At 45.5% G+C, this 17,563-nt stretch overlaps 1 protein-coding gene across 15 annotated transcripts in view; it reads left to right on the top strand.

Moving 5' to 3' along the window:
• The first annotated feature begins 8,357 nt into the window (after positions 1-8,357).
• Mapk8ip3 (mitogen-activated protein kinase 8 interacting protein 3) overlaps positions 8,358-17,563 on the top strand; it is a 42,499-nt gene continuing 33,293 nt past the window's right edge. For 13 of the 15 annotated variants that reach the window (XM_052758648.1, XM_052758643.1, XM_052758639.1 and 10 more), the window contains exon 1: positions 8,358-8,803. In XM_052758648.1, coding sequence (XP_052614608.1) covers positions 8,486-8,803 — 318 coding nt within the window. In that variant the 5' untranslated portion in view covers positions 8,358-8,485. The remainder of the gene's footprint in view (positions 8,804-17,563) is intronic. The other 2 variants (XM_052758649.1, XM_052758651.1) reach the window with 1 other exon arrangement.

Raw genomic sequence — 17,563 nt, 5'->3', positions numbered from 1 at the left:
TGGCTTTGAAATACCCCAGCAACCCAGTAACAAGCCTTGCAATATCTATATAATATGTTCCATGACAGCCAGGGCTATACAGAGAAACCCTGTTTTAGGTAGGTAGGTTGGTAGACAGACTGACACTTCACAGAGAAAACCAGTGTGTGTTACCTGAAACATCAGAACTTGCTTGTCTATACATAATTACAAATGTAGTGAGTTCCATGAACTGGGTTAGAACCCGACAATACAGGATCACATTAGCAAATGTTCCAGCCCTGGACAGGCACTAAAAGATGTCAGCATGTCTCCAGAGGCTAGACAGTTGACTCCCCGTGACCCTACCTGTAATAAGAGTGAGGAAGTAGAGTGTCACAGTTGCCAACTCAAGTCTCATTCTTAGAAATAATATTGGAATTACATGGGTTTTGTGTTAGCTCCTAAACTAACATTCTATCCTAATTTTTAGCATTCTGGTAGATCAGTCATGAAATATTCTTATCTTAGTTATAACCCTGTGCTATCTGAAACCCAATTCATGAAATAATGAAAGGGACATAACAAGGATATTTGGCCTTTGGCAGACATAGGGAGGGACATGATTAAAGTAGAACATTTGACGTGTATTATTTACTTTTCTATTACTGGGATAAAATAACATAACCAAGGAAGTGTGTATCTGCTCCTACGGTTCCATAGGTATGGATCCGTCACCATCCTGGCAGGGAAGCATGCAGCCAGCAGGGAAGCATGCAAATAGCTCCTCACATCTTAAACCTCAAAATCTGGCTCCAGTGGCAACTCTTTGAACAAAGCCACGCTTCCTAAGCCTCCCAAAACAGCATAGCATCGTCAGCTGGGGATCCAGTATTCACATACCTGAGGCTATGGAGGGACAGTGTCTGCCTTACACTTGAGGGCCTTTTAATGGGAAAAAAAAAATAATTTAATATATCTTCCAACATCCAGGATCAGAAAAAAAAAATACTATTTAATACATGACTTTAATTCCAGTACTTGAGAAACAGAGACAGGTGATCCCTGTGAGTAAGTTTTAGGACAGCCAGGGCTATATAGACCCTGTCTCAAAAAAAACAATTTACAGGGACCAAGGTGCTGAGACAAACCTAAGACAGCCCCTAAACACAAGTGTGTACTGTGAGTCACGGAACTGGAGAGACGGCTCACAGCACTTGATGCTCTAGCGGAGGACCTGGGTTCAGTTCTCAGCACCTACGTGGTGACTCTGCAACCATCTATAATTTCAGTTTTGGGAGATGAGATGACCTCTTCTGGCCTCTATGGGCACCAGACACTCACATGGTGTATACACACGCTGGCAAAACACACTCTACAAAGTTAATCTTTTAAAAAGGTTTTTTAAAGAGTTATTCATTTCACCCATTTGTCCTGATTCCTGGCAACTTAAAATTAACTTGGGTGGGGCTGGAAAAATGGCTCTGTGGGTAGAGCACTGGCTGCTCCACCAGGGCACCCAGATTCTATTTCTAGAACCCACGTGGCACTCGGGACTGTTAATAACTCCGGTTCAGTGGATCCGGTATTCTCTTCTGGTTTCTGTGGGCACCAGGCACATGCAGGTGAAACACCCATACACATTAAATAATAAAATGAAACTAGTCAGGTAACAGCCACTGCAAGTACTATTGCAGTGTGCCCTTTCCACACTAGCTCACTTCCCTAGTTGGGTGATAATACATAGGCTCAGCTTTGCATGCTTGGAAGGTTAAGTCAGTATCAAAACCCAGGCAACCTGGAAATGTTCTAGGTATATCCAGGGAAGACTGCTCAGACGTGGGTTTAAGGCGATAGCTATCCACCAACTTTATTAGTTGTCCAGCAACTACACTGGGTGTTCAGGGTCCCAATGTAGCTCCGACCCTCAGGGTAAACTTTCAAGCACAAAAACCATGCCCTGGATTGACTGTTCTTGAGTTAACAAGAACAGTTAGCCAGAAGTGGAATTATAGAAGCCAAGAAGCAAGGTTAGTACGTTTAGAGACTTTCCCAGAACGATAGACTTAGAAGCCTTTGTATTCATTTGTGGCAGGTGGTGCTGTCTACATGCTGAATTTTACAGCCTGAATAGTATTTCCATCATGGAGTCAGTTATGCTGAGGTCTGGGGCACTGTTATATTTCCCACTGGTCTTAGTGAATGGGTCAAATCATGAACTCAACCTGTTTTAGTTTAAGATGCAGAGTCTCAGTGTTAATCCAGTCAGAACGAGAATTAAAGGCCCGGCCAGTGCTGATAGCAGAGTAGTTAGCCAGGGGGACCAAGAGAAGAAAGACTGGTTATTTCCCCAACCATGGCAAGATTTTTTTCTAAGTACTCCTGATCAATTAGCATAGAAATAACGTTTCTTCCAAAGCCATACATAGTTTGTTGTTGTTGTTGTTATTGTTGGTTTTTATCACATGAGAAGTCTAAGCCTCTCCAATTTTATAGGATTATTTCTGCAAGGGAGTCTAACTGTTGTTTGTAATACCTCTAGGTCCTGATCAGCCTGTCTGCTAGTTTTTTTTTTTTTTTTTTTTTGGTTTTTCGAGACAGGGTTTCTCTGTGTAGCTTTGCGCCTTTCCTGGAACTCACTTGGTAGTCCAGGCTGGCCTCGAACTCACAGAGATCCGCCTGGCTCTGCCTCCCGAGTGCTGGGATTAAAGGCGTGCGCCACCACCGCCCGGCTTGTCTGCTAGTTTTGAGAGCATCAGAAGAGGCATATTTAGTTGAACCATTGGTACATGCCCACCAAGTAGTCTCAGGGTCTCAGTAATACTGCTGTTATCCAGATGAATTGACCTATAAGGCAGAATAGCAGGCATCAGAACAAGGGGAAGTGCTAGATTAAAGTTTTGGATATTAGACAAGTTCCAGTCCCATGTAAGTCCTCTGACATTAACTTGGGCTGTCCCTAGTCACAGTGAGTTTTGTCAGTCAGTGTGCTGACAGTGTGGTTAGTTTCTATCCCTGTGTAGTACAGGGGCCGGGTGTCTAAGCATATTCAGCAATCCTGGCTGATTTTTGGATGAGAATGATTAACTCTATCCCCAGGATCCCTTCTTGTGGCATAGAGTCTGATTTCCCAGTTTCTTCCTGTTTTCCAAAGGCAAGAATCTTTTAAAGGAATTTTTTTCAGGAATCCTCAATTTTTGTAATGAAAACTCCCTTGTTTCTGGCAACTAGGGGGCCCAGTTGCAGGGCATGTGTCTTTGTTTGGGTTTCTGTTGTTGTGAAGAAACTCCATGACCATGGCAACTCTTTTTTTTTAATTTTTAATTTTATAATTTAATTTAATTTTACATATCAGCCATGGATTCCCCTGTCCTCCCTCCTCCCACCCACCCCTACCCTCCCCCCAGCCCACCCCCCATTGGTATAGTGGTGAGCATAGCTGCCTTCCATGGCAACTCTTGTAAGGAAAACATTTAATTGGGTAGCTTACAGTTCAGAAGTTCCGTCCATTATCATCATGGTCAGACACGGGTATGCAGGCAGACTTGGTGCTGGAGAAGTAGCTGAGAGTTCTACATCTTGTGCAGGCAACAGAAAGTGGTGTGTTTCACTGGCTGTAGCTTGAGCATAGGAGACCTCAAAGCCCATCCCCACTTGACACACTTCCTCCAACAAGACCACACCTACTCCAATAAGCCTACACCTCCCATTAGTGCCACTTATTTGGGGGGGGGGGTATTTTCTTTCAAACTGCCGCATTCCACTCTCTGACCCCCAGAGGCTTGTAGCTATATCATAATGCAAAACAATGCATTCAGTCCAACTTCAAAAGTCCCCATAGTCTGTAACAGTCTCAACAGTGTTTAAAAGTCCAATATTCAAAGTCTCTTCTGAGATTCATTGCAGTCGCTTAACTATAACCCACTGTAAAATAAAAAAGCAGATCACATACTTCCAACATATAATGGCACAGGATACACATTACTGTTCCAAAATGTAAGGAAGGGAGCATAGTGAGGAAATACTGAACCAGAGCAAGACTGAAAACCAGCTGGACAAACAACCAAACTCTGCATCTCCATGTCTGAGTCAGAGCACTCTCCAGATCTCCAACTCTTTTCAACTTTGTTGACTGCAACACACTTCTTTCCCTTGGGTTGGTTCCACTCCCTGTTAGCAGTTTTCCTAGGCAGGTATCCCACAGCCTGGAACAGGGCGTTTGCATGGCCCCAAAAGTTTGAGTAAAACTTTTGTAATGTCTTTTGTGGACAAACAGGTGAAAAGGTTTTGAGACATCTGGAAATGTTAGGGCTGAAGCTGAAGTCAGAGTTTTTAAAGCCTCAACTGCCTTTTGCTCAGTCTCAGTCCAGATTAGGGGCTCACTGCCTTTCTTTGTGCTGATATATAGAGGCCTTGCTATTTCAACAAACTGGAAACCAGGGGTAGCAATGCCCGGCTGCACCTAGGACTCTCACCTGTCTCTTAGTCTTTGGAGTTGGAATCCGAAGGATGGCAACAATCCTACTCTGAGAAAAGCTATTTTTGCTTCATTTTGCTTGGTAGCCAAGATAGGTAGCCTCTGATGTATAAAGTTGGGCTTTCTTAGTGAACATTCTGTAGACCAAGATCTATAACTCTTGCTGCCATCCCTTAGTGGTCCTTTTACAATCTATTTTCCTGGGAACCTCTGACAGAAGGACAGGAGGTCAGCTCTTAGTGTCTCATCAAATAGGGTTAGAGATTTTTTTTTAAATCCTTGGGGCAACCTGGCTCAGGTAAGTTGCCCACTGCAACTTCCTTCTAGGTCTGTCCATTTAAAAGTGAAAATGGGCTGACTCATCTCTGCCAGTGTGTGACTGAAAATTTTTTTAGGTCCAAGACAGTGTACACATGTTTCTCTGAAAGAATCAGAGATCTCAGATTCCTTCATAGGCATGAGAGGTGTATTCGAGGGTGACTGGCAGGGCACCAGGATGCCTCTCTCTCTCCAAGCCAGGCAATATGGACTGCAGTTTCCCCCTTTGTTTCCAGGGTCATTGGGTGCTGTTTAATCTGGATGGGGTTAGCTGAACTGATAGGAACTTGGGGTTGTGTTCCAGTCCTGGGGCTGGGGTTCTGCCCACACCCCTGGGAATCTTTGTTATTAGTCTGAGAGATGGCCAACTGTATCTTTTGATTGGAGGCAGAACTTTCAGCTAAGAGATAATCCTTTGACAGAGGGTAAGACACCAAAGTTTGGTAGGTATCTGTAAGACTAACTGTGTCTCATTATCAGAGAAGCAGATGGTGGGTTTCAGTTTATACAAAAGTTCTCCCAATCAGTTCTCTGTTGTTAAACACCTTTTGAGCTACCTACAGCAACTGGAACCTACTTATACCTTTTCCCCTGTTATCTGGGGTCGACTGGGTGACAAAGGAAATCTTTTTAGTAGATGTTTTTAATCGTTTATAAAGGACCTAGCGAAAGTTGTTTCAAGTCCCTTTGGTCAGTACTGGACAAAAAGCAAAATCCATTCTGTCCAGGCTGGGTTGTCTGACAGTGATTTCCCCCTGCCCAGCCCCAGGGATGTTTTTCTGCCTTTTTTCAGAGAATGGTGGGTTTTGAGTTTTTCAGTTATACAGCTCATTGGTTAGTAATATGATATGAGTCATGAAAGGAAACGAAGTGGAATTTTCTTTTTCCTTTAGGCTCAGCCCAGGGGAACTTTTCCACTTCCCTGGGGCTGCTTAGAGTGGGCACAGAGCAGAGGGAATGCTCACCTGGGGGAATTATTCCCCCCTCCCTGTGCACATTCTGCTTATATGGCAGGGGGCCCTAGATGAGAGGCCCAGCCCCTCCCCACCTCCACACAGGTACTGAGCCAAACAATGAACCGAGCAAGTGCTCCAGCTCTTGAAGTGGGACAGGTGAAAGGTTTTTTCCCCCCTCTCTATGACCTGGCAGAGCCGAAAGGATTTGGGTCCCCAACAGGAGGGAACCCAGGTCTTAATCTAGGAGTTTTCACACCAGAGAAAGCCACTGTTCAATACGGGGAAACAGAACTGACACAGAGAGAAGTGGGGAAGAAATTAGGGGTGGCTCCACACAGAAGGATCCAGTGACCTTACATGGATCCCAGACCCTGGATCAGCAGCCATGTTTGACCTCTCCTATGTGCTCAAACATAATGTGCCTTAACAACACTTACCTCCAGAGGTGACAACCAGGTGAGTTTCTAATTTGTTTCCTTTTGGGGTGAAAGTGTCAGACACCTCTGAAGCATTAGGCAGCAATTGATCAAAGGGAACCCCGGGGACCTGGAACATCTCAGGTTGTACACCCCCTAGAAGTTCCCTGACCACTTCACTCTTCCTTACTCCAAGGGGCTCTGAGACTCCTGGTGTCTCAAGGTCTAGTCTCTGGGATCTTGCTGTGGCCTCCAGAAAAATTGTGGGGGTATTCACCAGGAAAGACTGCACAGACATGGGTTTAAGCCAATACAAAGTCTTTATTAGCTGGTCAGTGATTGCACTGGGTGTTCAGGATCCCAGCATAGCCCCGAGCTATTGTTTTAGCTTTTGCACAGATTCTGTGGCTTAATCTCTGCTGTTTCAGCCAGCAATTGCAACTCTGCAGTTACCAGTGGCAGTGATCCGGCCACTCAGACTGCAGCCTAGCAGGAATTATGTTCCCTCAGGCACTAGCTCTGCTGCTGCCGTTAAAGGTAGCTTTAATTAAATCTCTATCATTCTATTTATAAATAAGACTAGAGATTCAAAGGCTGGGGTGAAAACTTGCTAGCTCAGAGAGGTTGAGTAGCGACTAGTTAACCTCTTCTCACTGGCATCTCCTGAAGAGAGTGTCCTTCCTCTCCACCAAACAAAAAGAGCCACACCACTCCAAATCCCTCTCTACACCTTCCAGTGTGTCTCTCTTCTCTTCCAGATGCCCTCTGATACTCTATGATTACTTTCTGTCAATTAGTTGCTAACTCAGCATCCTCACCCAAGGTTAACTTCAATTAATTATTTAATTAATGCAAATACAAACTCAAGGTTCACATGCAATTGAGTATCACCCAACACCTTTCTCAGAGTGAGCTTGTAAGGACAAAAATCATGTCCTGGGTTGACATGCTTCGGTTAGCAAGAACAGTTAACCAGAAGCATAACTACAGAAGCCAAAAAGCAAGGTTAGTACACTTAGAAACTTTCCCTGAACTATAGATTTTGATAGATAAGGTCTTTGTTTACATTTTTGGCAGGTGGTGCTGTCTACAAGCTGAATTTTAAAGCCTGAATGGCACTTTCATCATGGAGTCAGTTGTGCTAAATTCTGGGGACCCTGTTACAAAACAGTCTCTTAGGGTAGGTATTTGTCTATGTAGCAAATTATGTTGCCAAGTGGTGGTGGTACACCCCTTTAATCCCAGCACTGGGGAGGCAGAGGTAGGATCTCAGAGTTCAAGTCCAGTCTGGTCTACAGAGTAAGTTCCAGGACAGCCAGGGCAACATAGAGAAACCCTGTCTTGAAGAAACCAAAACAAACAGCAACAACAATAAACAAATTATGTTTGAAAAAGTGGGGGATTTATAGCTCCAGTGATGGTATGTGCTCTTAGTCTCAGCTGAATGGCAGAAGCAGGCAATTCTATGAGTTTGAGGCCAGGCAGAGCAAGTTCCAGGTCAGTCAGTGCTACACAGTAAGACTTTGTACACACACACACACACACACACACACACACACACACGCCTGCGCGAAATTGTGAGCCATGTTTTAAGTGTTCTGGACTCATTGGGTTGGTGTGGTTAATAGTAAGATCTGGTAGCTGAGAGCTGGCTCAGCGGTTGACAGCACATGCTTTTACAGAGGAGGTCCTCTGTTTAAGCCATCCATCCACATGGCTGCTCACAATGGACTGTAACTCCAGTTCAGATGACCTTTTCCGGGAGGGGGGAAATCATGTTAGCAAAAAGTAGTCAGTATATAACGAGGCGCCACAGTGCAAAGTCAGGCTCATGGTGTCCTCAGCAGCAAATAAAACACTTAATAGATCGATTCGCTGTATATGCCGGCCTCAAAGTACTGCCATTCATAAGGACCCTAGAACCCCATCGGGCGATGCAGATGAATCACTGCTTGGAACTAAGCAACCAGCAGAGCGTGAAACAGCCAGAAACGGGGCACGTGACACATGTCGCGTGAACGTCGAGGTCGGCTAGAGCATATTACAAAAGTCTGAAGACAAACCCGACAGAGACACAGAATCAGCCAGGTCTTTCCAGCCCCCACGAACTGGCTGGTCAAACACTACCAGCCAAGCGGCCGGAAACTTCCCAGGCCCGTTTCCTCTAGCGTCAGGGCGCACGACCCAGGGCGGGGCAGAACGGGGCTCCACCCCCGCGGCCAGGCGGGACTTCCGGCAAGGGAGTGACGGGCGCGGCCTGGGCGGCGGCGCATCCTAAGGTGGCGGCTGCCTGAGGTGATAGCGGCCCGAGGACTCGGGCACCGGAACGAGCCGCGCTGGCGGCGGCGGCGATAGCCGCGATGATGGAGATCCAGATGGACGAGGGCGGAGGTGTGGTGGTGTACCAAGACGACTACTGCTCGGGCTCGGTTATGTCGGAGCGTGTGTCGGGCCTGGCGGGCTCCATCTACCGCGAGTTCGAGCGCCTCATCCACTGCTATGACGAGGAGGTGGTCAAGGAGCTCATGCCGCTGGTGGTGAACGTGCTGGAGAACCTGGACTCGGTGCTGAGCGAGAACCAGGAGCACGAGGTGGAGCTGGAGCTCCTCCGCGAGGACAACGAGCAGCTGCTCACGCAGTACGAGCGCGAGAAGGCGCTGCGCAAACAGGCCGAGGAGGTGCGTGGGCCCCGGCCGCCGCGGAGGGGGACGGGGTGGGTAGCGTGGTGCAGCCAGCCCGGCCCGGCCGGCAGCGTCTGCCGCTGGAAGTGCCGCTTTCTCCATCCAGTCTGGACCCAGAGCCCAGCCTGTGCAGAGCCCGGGAGACATGGGCACCCCCCAGTCCTGCCCTCTGACCTTGGCTGCCGCCTGCTGGCTCTGGATTTTTATTCCTTCGGTCTTTTGAGCAAGTTGCCCTAGATGATCGCAAAGCCCAGAAATTCTACTATTCTGGAATAGTAAATGTGATGGGAAGTGGCGGCTTATATGAGGTTAAATTCCATTTCAGTGAAGTTGACACAGTCTTAGAGACGATTATTGAAATTAAAAGTCCTTATTGATATTTTGGCTTCTTAAATTAGTGGCCCCATGTCCCGGTTAGGATAAAAGCTTTTTTTTTTTTTTTTTTTTTTTTTTAAATCTTATATTGAATCATTCCTACTTACTATGGTTTGCTTTGCTTTTGACTGTGGAGATGCTGTTTCTGAATTGAGGTGCACAGACAGGCACCACTTGACGGGCTTCCTCAAGTTCTCAACATAGGGGGTTCAAACATTCTTAGGATGTGAGGAGGAGGGCTCAGGGTGACCTCAGACATTTTTCTGAGGAGGGAACTGGCTTCAGAAAGTGTCTGGGCTAGACCAAGGTCACACACTGACCATTTTCGAAAGGACAGGCCAAGATCTAGGGTAGACTTTGGCACCAGCCCGAGCTTTTCCTTCGGGGTCATATTGCTGCATAGTGGGGCAGTTCACCAGAAGTCCGCAGTGTTTGGTCCTTGTAGCCCAACCCTGGAGCTGTGACTTGTGCCTTCTCTCGCTCTCCATTGTCTTGAACTCTCGGGGGACTTTTGGTACATTGACAGAGAATTCGGGTATTTTTCCCCCTTGCCTCTGTACTTACATAGTCAAGATAACGGATGTGGAGGAAAAGGAGAAAATGAAGGTGGACAGCCGTAAGGCTGAGTTGGAACCTTATAATTTAAAAATGGGCTCTGCATGGAATAGGCACCTACTCTCTGTGGTGTTGACACTGCTCCCAGGGAAGATGCCTCTGCCCTCCAGTTGAATCACAAGCTGGGCTAAGCAGTGAGTGTCCATGTGGCCTGCAGACTGTAGCACTGCCAAGATCCAGCTCTTTAGAGAAGCTGAGCAAAGCAAGAAGTAAACAAATGCTGGGCAGGCCAGGTGGAAGCTGCTGTTAAATGCCCATACTATGCCCTTGGAGGGACCTCCAGTGAGGTTAAAACTAAAGAGTGCCTAAACACTGTAAACAGTTGGCATTCTAGCTGTTTTGTGGAATGAAGTAGGTGGTTATCTTCAGTTCTGTAAAAACAAAACAAAACACCACACACAGCTGTGCACTAGTGGCCAGCTTTTTCTAGACAGGGACTTGTGATCAGATGGGTGTGATGTGCCAGGAGCTATGCATCACTGGGTGCAGACTTGTCACGGTGCAGAAGAGTGCTGTCCCAGGCATCTTGCTTGTTCAGTCTTAGTCAGAGGTTGGTAACCTGAGCTGCTAGCAGCCTTTGGAGAAGACAGAATCTTCAAGGTTTTTGTTTGTTTGTTTGTGTCTGTTTTTTAAGACAGAGTTTCTGTGTAGCCCTGGCTGTCCTATAACTCACTCTGTAGACTAGGCTGGCCTCTAACTCACAGAGATCTGCCTGCCTCTGCCTCCTGAGTGCTGGGATTAAAAGTGTGTGCCACTGCCCTGCAGGCTTTTAAAAATTCTTAGAGAAAACATCTTAGCCCTCCACTTCTTACCCTGATACCAAGTGGTTCATTCTCTAGAACTCAGGACCTGGGAGGAGGGACTCAGCTGTAGAGTTTGCAGGTGACAGTCTGGCCTTCCTACCCTCAGGGACCACACACCTTTCCCAGCTTCTCTCAGACTTTCAGTTGTAGCTGTCTCATAAAGTGAGTGGGTTGCCAGAAGTAATGAATCAGTTCCACTACAAGTATCACTGTAGGCCATTGGTGTCCCAGAAAGAAAATTGTGGCAAGGCGAATTTAGCAGTGAGGGCAGAGTCCCTAATAACAGTTTCAGGTCAGCCTTAGATGGCATGGCTTAGGCCTTGTGATCTGTTGAGTTGTTACTGATTGGGAAGATTCTAATAGGAAGTGTTTTTTATCCCAAAGTCCTTTCTCACTGGAAGAGAAAAGGATTAGAAAGGGGCAGTCAACTGTGCTAGCCTTTTCTTTGCAGTAGACAAGCACTCAGATCATAGGAAGAAAAATTACATTTTATTTTGGGCAGGGGTCAGGGGGTTTGAGACATGGTTTCTCTGTATAGCCTAGGCTGTATTGACCAGGCTGGCCTTGAACTCACAGAGAATTCCAAGCACTGGGATTAAAGGTGTGCGTCACCACTGCCCAGCAAAAAATTATGTTTGAGAGACAGAATTAGTGTCTTTATTGCCTTTAAGTCTTCTTTACCCTAAAGAATGTGCTAGGAAGCATTCTTTAGCTCATCTCAAGCAACTCAGGTAGGTTCTTTGGACATTTACTTTGTGGCATTTGCTGCTACACAAAGACTCCAAATGGAAGAGTTTGATCCAAGATTTATTTTTTCCTAGTTAAACAAGAATAGTCATGGTCATAGAAAAACATTTGCATGGGATTAAATGGGGGCAGGGGTAACCTGAACACCAAACCTACTCAATGAATAGTACCTTTCATAAGTGAATTAATGCATTAAATCAGGAATTTGTGGTTTTTTTTTTTTTTTTTTTTTTTTTTGGTTTTTCGAGACAGGGTTTCTCTGTGTAGCTTTGCGCCTTTCCTGGAACTCACTTGGTAGCCCAGGCTGGCCTCGAACTCGGAATTTGTGTTTTTATTTTCATGTTACAAATAGTAAATTCACCACTGCTTGGACAACATATGGTCTCTTTTTAAAAAATACTTTATTTATTTTTATGTGCATTGGTGTTTTGCCTGCATGTGTGTCAGTGTGAGATTTCCTGGAACTGGAGTTACAGGCAGTTGTGAGCTGCCATGTGGGTACTGGGATTTGAACCTAGGTCCTCTGGAAGGCAGTCAGTGCTCTTAACCACTGAGTCATCTCACTAGCCCCAGCTTGTGGTTCCTTCAGTCACATTAAGAGCAATTGTTTCCTAATGTACTAAAAAATAAACCCAGGTCCCCTTGAACGCTGAGCTACCCCCCCAGCTCCTAACATTGATTTCTATGGAAGAAGCTGTTAGGCTGTGGTAGTCAGAGCTGTCTTTCCTGTTGCCTCCCCAAGTTGTTCCAGTGTAACAGTGCTGGAGTCACCAGGAGGAAAGCAGAGTCGTTTCCTCCGTGTTGTGCCCAGAGCCTCCTCATACATGGTATGCAAGTGCTCATCCCCCTAAGTGACACCCTTGATCCAAGAAATTCTAAAAGATGGAAGCAAATAGAAATAGGTACAGAAACTGTATGCAGCCAGAGAGAACACAGGACTGGCCAACTGGAGTCTTGAGCCCCTAGACTGATGCTTTGTTGTGTATTGTTGTGATGTCTTGCTATGTCAGAAATCCACTGTGGCAGCACAGACAACAGGGCTGAGGACCTGTAATAGAGGTCAGTTCTTCCAAATTCTAGATTTAAGTAATATGCTTTTTAAAACTTTGTTTTTAAATAATACACAGAAAACATGCAAAAATAATATTCTTCACCCAGAGTCCCAAATGTGAGCTTTCTTCCATGTTGCCTTTTTTTTTTTTCCTCTATCACCCTCCTAAGGCCTCTTCAAGACGCCTGCAGTGTCCCTGCGGTCTCCTATATTTGAAACAGTTCCTCATTTTTGCTGTTTGCAACCTTGATACATGAGGACCGCTAGGTCTGTCACTTTTCAAGGGGTGCCTTGGTCTGGCTTTCATGTGATCTGGTAACCAGATCCATCCTCTAGAAAGAAAGCTAGCGCTACTGAGATTGTGACATCCTTGTCATGTGAAAGATGGTGCCTTGAAGGGGATAAGACCCAGGCTGATACTCCTTTCTCAGATTCCTACATTAAGTGGGAAGAGGCCTGTTCTTCTCCTAGCCTTTGCCCTCCTACCTTCCCAAGTGCTGCTCCTGTATATTTACCTTGGAAAGGTTTATCAGACTACTTCTGCCGCCACCGCCGAATCTCCCCCCACCCCGCAACTTCTAGCATCTGACAGTGTACTGAAGAGAACATGAACATTTCCCATCATGCACCAACTCTGAAGAGTTTAGTATCTTTTGGCTTATGTCTGTTCCTCCCCACTCCCCTGCCCCCAGAGTTATTCTCTTTTCCCTACTTGCACCCTCAAAGAGATGCTAGCCCTGTGTGATGGAAAAGAAAGCCAGCTTCTTGTTTCTGTGCACATCTCTCCGCACTAATGCTTCAGTTCCTGAGGCCTAAGGACTGTCTCTTTGGAGCAACCATTCTGCCATACAAACTTCCTGTGACAATGGGCCTGCCCGTTGTATACTCTCCAGTTCAGTAACCCCTGGCTGCAGTGGCCTTTGAGCATTTTCACTGTGACTCTTGGAACTGTGGAAGTAGGCTTTGTTTTTTCTTTTTCTTTTTCTAGTGCTGGGAATGGAAATATACAAGACCTCAAAGCATGGTAGGCAAGTTCTCTACTGTTGAGCCACATGCTCAGCCTCTGCTTTTCATTCCTTTTAACTTGAATTGAAACAAACACATGTGGCCAGGACAACCAGTATATCTGTCTGTGTGAGCAGTCTGACTGAGTTGACTTCATATAAGAGCAGGTGACTAATATTTTTAAGTTAGCATCAGACAAGAAAGGAAAGTGCTTAAAACAGGTTTGTACCAGGCATAGTGGCACACGCCTCAGATCCCAGCACTGGGGAGGCAGAGGTGGGCGGATTTCTGTGAGTTAGAGGCCAGCCTGGTCTACAAACAGTCAAGACTGTTCCACAGAGAAACCCTGTCTCAAAAAACTAAAAAACAAGACCCCCCCCCCAAAAAAACCAAAACCAAAACAAACAAACAAACAAAAAACCCCAAACCCATAGGTTTGTATTTTTCAGTGGACATTTTCCAGTTGAGATCTACTTAAGCAGTTGTGTGGAGACCAGGTAGAGACTACTGTGTGACGGGGGGGGCGGGGGCAGCTGTCTAGGAAACAGCCCAGGAGGTGATGAATTCTCACTGGGCTGGGAGGAAGACTGCTAGGGAAATCCCTAGTGCCTGGAAATCAGCTGTGCTCTTGGGCACAAGGTGGAATCTTTGATTGTGAGCTTTATTGCATCCTTTAGTCTTTTGTTTTTGGGGGGTAGAGGTTAACTCTCTTATTGAGGTCTCATTGACACACTGACTGTACGCTTAGTGTCCAGTTTGACTTTGAACACTTATGTAAGGCCCTGAAGTCTTACTGTTCTAGAGTTCTCCCGGGTCTTGTTCTCTGCTTTTCTCTGCCTCCTCACCCCGGCTGATGGTTTACCTGCGTTCTTTAACGTTCATCTTGTAGGACTTTAACTAAATGGACTTACGCAGAGTGTACTGTTGTCTGCTTTTTCACTGAGCTTCGTGATTTTGAGATTTGTTGAGGTTGTTGCCTGTGACACATTGAATATCTGTTATAGATAAGATATTTGGGGGATAATAAGTTAAATGTGACATGCCTCTATCTTTAAGAATGTCCTTCCATTTGGTAATGTTTCTCTGAAAGATTCCTGAAATCAACAGGGACAGATTTGAAGCTGTGCCTGTTATGAAAATGTTTGGAGCACCCTTTCTCACTAAGCTTCTTAGGTCTCCTATGGATTTGAAGTGTCACTCCTTCTAGTCTCTGCCTCATTTGGGGCTCTTGTCCCATTTTGTCTTAGCTAGCCTTTTTCTTACCCTTCCTCCTTCTCAGCAAATACCTAGAAAAGCACACAATCCTGCAGACACACACTTAGTCATAGCTCTGTCTGGCTCATATGTAGAATGCTGCTATTTTTTTTAAGGAGAGAGAGGGAGAGAGAGAGAGAGAGAGAGAGAGAGAGAGAGAGAGAGAGAGAGAGAGAGAGAGAGAGAGAGAATGTATATTATGAGGTTTGTATGAAGGTAAACAAGTACATACCACAGGCATGCATGTGGAGGTCAGAGACAATGCTTCTCACTGTCTACCTTGTTGAGGAAGGGTCTCTCTTATTTCTGCTGCTGTCTTGCATATTTAGGCCAGCTAGCCCAAAAGCTTCTAGGAGATTCTCCGGTCTTTGTCTCACATCTCACTTAAGATGAACACCACAATATCCAGCTTATTTGTGGGTTACAAGGATCCAACTCAACTCAGGTTGTCAGGCTTCATCTTTTTTTTTTTTTTTTTTTTTTTGGTTTGTTGAGATAGGGTTTCTCTGTATAACAGCCCCGGCTATCCTGGAACTCACTCTGTAGACCAGGCTGGCTTCAAACTCACAGAGATCTGCCTACCACTGCCTCCCGAGTAGTGGGATTAAAGGCGTGTGCCACCACCGCCCAGCTGGTTGTCAGACTTGTATGACTAGTGGTTTTACCCACGGAGCCATCTCCCTGGCCTTAAAATGCTTGTTTCTTTTTTTTTTTTTTTAAGATTTATTTATTTATTATGTATGCGGTGTTCTGCCTGCATGTATCCCTGCATATCAGGAGAGGGCACCAGATCTCATTACAGATGGTTGTGAGCCACCATGTGGGTGCTGGGAATTGAACTCAGGACCTCTGGAAGAGCAGCCAATGCTCTTCCCCTCTGAGCCATCTCTCCAGCCCATAAAATGCTTGTTTCTTGAAAGCAAGGACCTGTGTCAACTGAGGCATTAGAACATCTCCCTAGTAGGTTATCACATCAAAATGTGGGTAAAGCTGGACCAGATTAGGAAGGGGCTATAGAGATGGCTCAGTAGTTAAGACCATGTACTGCTTTTGCTGAGGACCAACAAGTTCAGTTCCCAGCACCCATATTGGATGGGTTACAATCACCTACAACTCTAGCTCCAGGGGATCTGATACCCTTTCTACACTGTGGACACCTGCACTCATAAGTGCATGCACAACTCACTATATGAAACAAAATAAATATTTTTTAGGAAGGAAGAAACCAACCCAAACTAGGGAAAGGGCCACAGAGGATGAAGATTTCCTGAAAAAGGCATCTTCCCCAACTCCCACCCCAGGAAGATTTTCATGAAGGAATACACTTAGATTTCAGTTTTATCTTTATTTTTCTTACCTCCCTTGTATCACCCTTGCTCCTTCCCAATTCCTTTCTGTTTTGTTGTTGTTAATTTGGTTGGTTTTTGGAGACAGGGTTTCATTGTTCAGCCCTGGCTGGTTAGCATGCACTGGCTGGCCTAGAACTCATTAGGTAGACCAGGTTTGCCTTGAACTTACAGAGATCTGCCTTCCTCTGCCTCTCAAGTATTGAGATTAGAAGCATGGGCCACCACACTCAGCCTTCTTTCGCAGTTTTTTAAGACAGTTTTATTCTCTAGCCTAGGCTGGTTTTGAACTTGCAGTAGTACTGTCTTGGCCTTCTAGATTATAGGCATGAGCTGCCACACCATTTTTTTTTTTTTTTTTTTTTTTTTGGTTATTGTGGTGGGTTAGTTCGTTTGTTAAATTTATTCATTTTATATGTCTTGGTGTTTCGTCTGCATGTGTGTCTGTGTAACTGCCTGTGTACCTGGTAACCAGAAGACCAAAAGAGGGCAAAGAATCCCCTGAGACTAGAGTTACAGATAGTTGTAAGCCATGTTGGTGTTGGAAATTGAACTCCAGATACTGTGCAAGAGCAGCCAGTGCTCTTAACCACTGAACCATCTCTCTAGTCTCTGAGACAAGGGCTCATGTAGCCTAGGCTAGTTTCAAGGTTACTATTTTGCTGAGGCTGGCCTTGAGCACCAGGTTATATTCTCTCCCCCTACCCCCACCCACCCCCAGCCCCAGTTTTTTCAAGACAGGGTTTCTCTGTGTTTCCCTGGCCATCCTGGAACTCACTCTGTAGCCCATGCTGGCCTTGAACTTAGATATCTACCTACTTCTGCCTCTTGAGTGCTGGGATTAAAGGCATGTGCCACCACCTCCATGTTGTGATTTTATTCGTTTCTTTGATTGCTTGTCCTAAAAATCAGAGTGCATTAAATCAGTGTTTCAGGTGGATACTGGATGGATTTTTAGCATGAATATGAGAAACACTTGCTACATTCCTGAACTATGGCCATACTACTAACTGACATCTAATATTTGAATATAGAACTATCCCTGTTCTTCCTGTGCTGCCTAGTAGTTCTTGAAGATAGTGTCTATAACACCAGCCTCCCAACTCTTGAGTTTCAGACCTAGGTAGTTCTATAGTATGGGAGATATAAAGTTGGCCATAAAGAAACATCTAATGTTAGGGTTTGCTGTCCCAACTAGCCCTGGATAAATACTTGATGGATATAGATGCTCCTATTGGTACCAGAATGTAGCCAAAGGTGATGGCACAGGCTTAGAAGCCCAAGTTGCCCCCAGCTCCTTGCCTGTCTGCTTGCTTAAGACAAGAGACCCATAAGGCACATTTTTCTTTTGGAAATTCCTTCCCTTTCTTTCTCCCTATCCATAATGTGAACGAACCTGATTTTTGATTCCTCTGCGTTCACTTCTAACACACTAGATGAGTTCCTATGGGTGTTTCTGGGCTACAGAACTATGAGAGAGAAGAGGTTCACCTCAGTAAAGCATGCTTGGTTTAGGAAAGCTGTAACAGCCACATGAGTCCCATTGTAAGAGATTGCATAG

Source organism: Peromyscus californicus, unplaced genomic scaffold (assembly GCF_007827085.1).
Source record: "Peromyscus californicus insignis strain IS unplaced genomic scaffold, ASM782708v3 Scaffold_3__1_contigs__length_106647218, whole genome shotgun sequence".
In the NCBI taxonomy this organism is placed as follows: Eukaryota; Metazoa; Chordata; class Mammalia; order Rodentia; family Cricetidae; genus Peromyscus; species Peromyscus californicus.
Note: the sequence above shows the minus strand (reverse complement) of the source record. Positions and strands in the feature narration are given on the sequence as shown.